General features: G+C 31.7%; 2 protein-coding genes across 4 annotated transcripts in view; both read right to left on the bottom strand.

Annotated features, from left to right (window-relative positions):
- Nucleotides 1-360, bottom strand: part of LOC104745525 (exosome complex component RRP45A) — a 5,354-nt gene extending 4,994 nt beyond the window's left edge. Inside the window, exons 1-2 of the mRNA XM_010466788.1 lie at nucleotides 273-360; nucleotides 11-154 (exon numbers count right to left, since the gene is read on the bottom strand). Of these exons, the coding sequence (XP_010465090.1) occupies nucleotides 11-147 (137 nt within the window). The 5' untranslated portion in view covers nucleotides 148-154; nucleotides 273-360. The remainder of the gene's footprint in view (nucleotides 1-10; nucleotides 155-272) is intronic.
- Nucleotides 2,711-4,917, bottom strand: part of LOC104745523 (histone acetyltransferase HAC5) — a 9,141-nt gene continuing 6,934 nt past the window's right edge. For 2 of the 3 annotated variants that reach the window (XM_010466783.2, XM_019236645.1), the window contains 4 exons: nucleotides 4,118-4,196; nucleotides 3,645-4,031; nucleotides 3,341-3,540; nucleotides 2,711-3,247 (listed from right to left, as the gene is read on the bottom strand). In XM_010466783.2, the coding sequence (XP_010465085.1) occupies nucleotides 3,130-3,247; nucleotides 3,341-3,540; nucleotides 3,645-4,031; nucleotides 4,118-4,196 (784 nt within the window). In that variant the 3' untranslated portion in view covers nucleotides 2,711-3,129. Of the gene's footprint in view, nucleotides 3,248-3,340; nucleotides 3,541-3,644; nucleotides 4,032-4,117; nucleotides 4,197-4,528; nucleotides 4,669-4,812; nucleotides 4,913-4,917 lie in introns of all 3 variants that reach the window. The other variant, XM_010466782.2, reaches the window with a different exon arrangement.

Genomic DNA, 4,917 nt, shown 5'->3' with positions numbered 1-4,917 from the left:
AAGAACTAACTTGCCAAACTTGATAGTAAGCTTGCGGTAATCATAAAGGCCACGACCATCGACTCTGAGCTCAGATTGCAACGCAGATTCCACGAATTTACTCTCATTCACAGTCAACCTCCACAAATTAGCAAACCTCCCCTCCATTCTTGTGCTATCGAATTTGAGAATGACAAACAAAGAAAAAGAAAAAAATCAAAACTTTGAAGAATATACAAAGCGTAGAATCAAAATAAGAAAGAAGCTATCCGAGGGGGAGAGAAACAACTAACCCTTCCGTTAGCCTCAACGAGTAGTAGCAGCGGGAAGGAGAAAGCTAGGGTTTTGTGGCGCGAGGTTTTTAGGAATAGAGAGAGAAAGAGAGATTGATTTGGATCAATCGAATTTTCAGTTTAACCCCTCGTCTTTTCAATCTTTTGCACTAAAGCCCGTATGTTTTTTTATATTTTACCATACCATTCAATTTTCTTGGTTCTCTTTCCTTATGATTAAACAAATGCACTTTCTTAAAAAACTTATTTACTTAGGTAGTGTAGTAAACAGTATATTTACATTACTTTCATTCAATTGAATATATTAACCCGCACGTCTAATATAACAACTGAAAATCGGGAATTTATTAGTTTATATAGTTTCGCCAAAAATAATTCAATAGGACTGTATCCAATTATCCATAGAGTCCATACATAAAATGATTGTATCATTTTCTTAATACAAAATGATATTAACTATTAAGGTTCAACACAGACAACCTGCGGTTTTGGTACTCATGAATATAAAATTAAAACCTGCAATTATATACTCTCTCACTAGCACTTTTGCACTTCTATAGTATATTAATAACTAGGAAAAATCTCACATGTTGCGTGATTTATATTATTTTCATAAGTTATATGAATATAATAATACATATACAATATTATACAACAATTCCCTATTTTAAAATATTTTTTTAAAGTAATTATAAATTGTTCACGGTATAATATCAGAAAAGCAATTATTTATTAAATTAAATTAAATTTTTGGAAAACAATTTTTTGTAAGATATAATTTATTTCCTTAAACAGAAAATAGTTATATACATAATTTCTATTTTAAAATTTTGATAGGTTAAAAATAAATTTTGACATGTTTAATCCAACAACATTATTTAATAGTGTTATAATTATTAGAGCAATAAGAAAAGTGTCGATATATATATATATATATGTTGTAAACATTAACATATTACTGATAATACAAAAAACTGACCACCATTTATATTTTAGTTAACTAAAAATTATCTGGTATAAAATGATCTAAAAATATGTGGGATTAAATAATAGAACAATATCTAAACTATATTAGCCAAAATATCTATTAAATTACATTTTTATATTGTTTTAAATGTAGCTTAACTTTTAGAAAAAGAATAGAATACAACAAAAGAAGTTAGAAAAAAAAAAGATATTCAAAACTTATAATCCTTTTCAAGATGTTTAAGAAGGGTTCTTATTTTTTCAGTTTTTTGATGATAAACTTAAAATATTTTATTAAAGAAAACTTAAATCCTAAACAAAAGTATCCTTGAAATAAAATGATGTGAATTTTACTGTTAATTTTTGGTGAGGTAAAAAATGCAATCGTATTAGTCCCTCATCATATAATTTCTTCTTTATACATTTGAATACAAAAAATTGGTTTGTACAAATTTTGATAATGAAAATGAATCTAAGTATATAAAGTTATTAAAAAAAAATTACTCTAAGCATTTTGGATGAATATAAAAATGCAATAGTTATACTCCATCTTTATCATAAATGCAATAGAATAATACAAATAATCATTTTATCATATCTTCTTAGAGGAAAAAAGTTAGAATATTTTAATGTTAAATTTCATAATAATAAAGTTTCTTAGAAGGTAAACTATTATATGTGGAAGTGAAAAATGTTATGTAAATGTTTTTTGTTCTTTTATTTTTAAGATGGGTAACTATTTGATACTAAGATGCCTAACAATATATGATACTAATATACAATTAGCATATAATGTACTAATCTAAAAAAACATAAAATCAAAACAATAGAAGTCAAATTAATCAAATATAGTATAGAAACATGCAATTCATATTTTACCATGATATTAAAAGACATCATAAGGTTGACAACATGATTTTTTAATCATATGAGAGCAAAAATACAATTTTGATTGTTTTTCATAATCGTTAAGTGAAATACGCTTTTTGTTAAAAATGAAGATACAAGCTAATAAAAAGCTAAATTTACAGTGGAAAGTCTCATAGTGGAAAGTCTCATATGCATCTTTCAATTAAAAAATGTTAAGCATATCTTACCATAATTATGCCCAAAGAAAAAATATAAATTCTAAAATGTAAGAAAAGAAAAAAAAAACCTAACATATTACAACATATTGAATCACGATAGTTCATTTTTTATGATGTAGTAGTACTAACACAACCTACAAACACGATAAAACTGAAATAAAAATAATATATTTAGCTATGGAAGACATACATAAAAGATCTAATGAATAAATAAATTGGTCAAATAGTATCACATAATTTCTTTTCTCTATGTAATGCTAACAACATGAAAATCTTCAAAAAAAAATATAAGAAATTAATTTTGTAAGCTTGTAGTTGATTTTGTTTAAGTGGTACTCAAATAAATTAATTTTGTAAGCTTGTAGTTGATCTTATTATATAAGATTGACAATCAGGAATTTATTAGCTTATAGCTTTGCCAAAAATTCTACAATATACAATACGAAGGGATCAAACAGTAAATTAGATCCAATTCAGCTGAGGCGAATTCAATAGGATTCCAATTAATTGAATCACCAAAAAAATAGAAGTGAAAATCACAATTCACATATGCACACGTCTCTATACCTTAGAATACAATGTAAGAAAAAATATCTATGTACCTCCCTGGTGAAACCTAAATTAGCAGTTGACGCATCTGCTCATTTTCTCATGAGCTCTCCTAAACTGGCTTCTTGTATCTCCAAATTAGTCTACCAAAAATATCTCATTTTTTCTTGATTCGCCTGCCATTTGCATCCTAACTTCTGGCACGAACCGTTGACCCCATTGATAGAAAAATAATAATAACATGTATCTGTTCATCAGTCAGGAGTGGGGGCTGTTGCATCAGCAGCTCTCTGCCGCACCATCTCCATCACCGCTGCTCTGCGTCTTGAATCTGCTTGTTGCTGCTTTCTACTAAAATGAGCTCTCAATTCTCTGCAAACAAGTGTCAGATAGATAAATCAACTTCTTGCAGAATATATCTACTGCGCAAGGACAAGTTTCTTTCAAGTTATTTAGATTACGTACTTGCATTTGGCTACTTTGCATTGGGGATCTCTGCAGTTTCGGGCATGCAGTCGGAAGAGGCCCCACATTTTCTTACAATGTGGGCAACCTCTGGTCTTGCATGCAAGACCATGCCTGACGAGAAGCTTAGTCATGCGACACCTTGGATACTGGCACTGGCCACTAACGCATGTCATCACGTGTAGCAACAGCTCTCTCAACTGCAGTACAACAAGCCAAACCGTATTTAGCAATTAGGAAAAGAGAAGCCAAGGGATGCAAACTCGATTTTCTAAACATATGTTAACCGATTTTCTAAACATACCTGGGCAGCCTGAATTTGATTGGTTTGTGTGTTTTGTACAACAGAATCTGTCGCAGATGGACGGCTAATGAGGCTATGTGGATGGTTGATGCCTTTTGAGTAGCAAGCATTGCAAACATCATAGTCAGGGCAAACTTCGCAACGCCAACCTTGAGCAGTTTCAAGTTCTTGCTGGCAGATGACACATGCCGTTGCAAATGCAGGGACGGTTGGATTGTGAAGATGATAGAGAATCATCATAGAAGAGTGTTTTGCCCGCCTTAGTGTGTCATACTGATAGTGATTACCTTGGCAAAGACTCAGAAAAGCTTGCCTAGTATCAAAGAATTCGCTCTCGAGGATGTCATCATTGTCCTTAATTACAGTAGGAACGTCATCAATGGTAACCTGCAGAGACCAAAACCTTATCATTTTCCAACCCACCATCTAGAAGATACCAAGTTTCTTAGAGCTCTATCGCCGTAGAAACTTACAGGATATAGTGCATGCTTCTCCTTCTGATTGACGGGATGTTTCTCCTTTTCCACACGGTTCTCTTCCACTTCATGACACCTGTAGTAAAAGAAAGCTTGTGAGATGCAGTCAAAGAATGTATATACACCTCCCAGGCACAGCTATCAGATCTAATCTACCAAACTCAGAATACGACAAGTGCATAAAAGATAACACTGGCTCCCATTATAAAACTAGACACCCCCTCCAGCACACGTACTGGAATTTGCTTTTTAGTTCAGCGAAGACTATTCATTTTGCTGGATATTTTAACAGTATTTTGGAGATTTTGAATTTATATTGCACCCAAAATCCCAATATAGTTGATCTAATTAAACTATACAAGTATGAAATAAACAAAGCGACTAAGCGAGCCAATACGTAAAACTTACTTGTCACAAATCTGGAAATTTTTACACTGGTTGCACACCCAACGATTTCCAGACACCATGAGAGTGCAACAATGTTTGCAACAATGTTGCAAATGAACCATGATGAAATCTTCCTTCATTGGGAGAATGATCTCACCCAGCTACAGAGAAGAAAAAAAAAATGAAAAGTTGGCGACCGAGATATTATCACTTTCTTCAACAGAAACATGAACAGAAAGAAAAAAATAGAAAACACAAGATTATCAGTGTAACAATTTTAACGAACGAAGAGTATAAAAAGTTACTTTATGCATCAGCAGGAGATCCTTCGAGGCATTAACAGAAAGGTCCAACTGACCTACTGCTTTTAGAGCTCTTTTCGATATGACCTTTTTGGGCATTAATTTTCG

Source organism: Camelina sativa, chromosome 15 (genome assembly GCF_000633955.1).
Source record: "Camelina sativa cultivar DH55 chromosome 15, Cs, whole genome shotgun sequence".
NCBI classification, from domain to species: Eukaryota; Viridiplantae; Streptophyta; class Magnoliopsida; order Brassicales; family Brassicaceae; genus Camelina; species Camelina sativa.
This window is presented reverse-complemented; position numbering and strand designations above follow the sequence as displayed.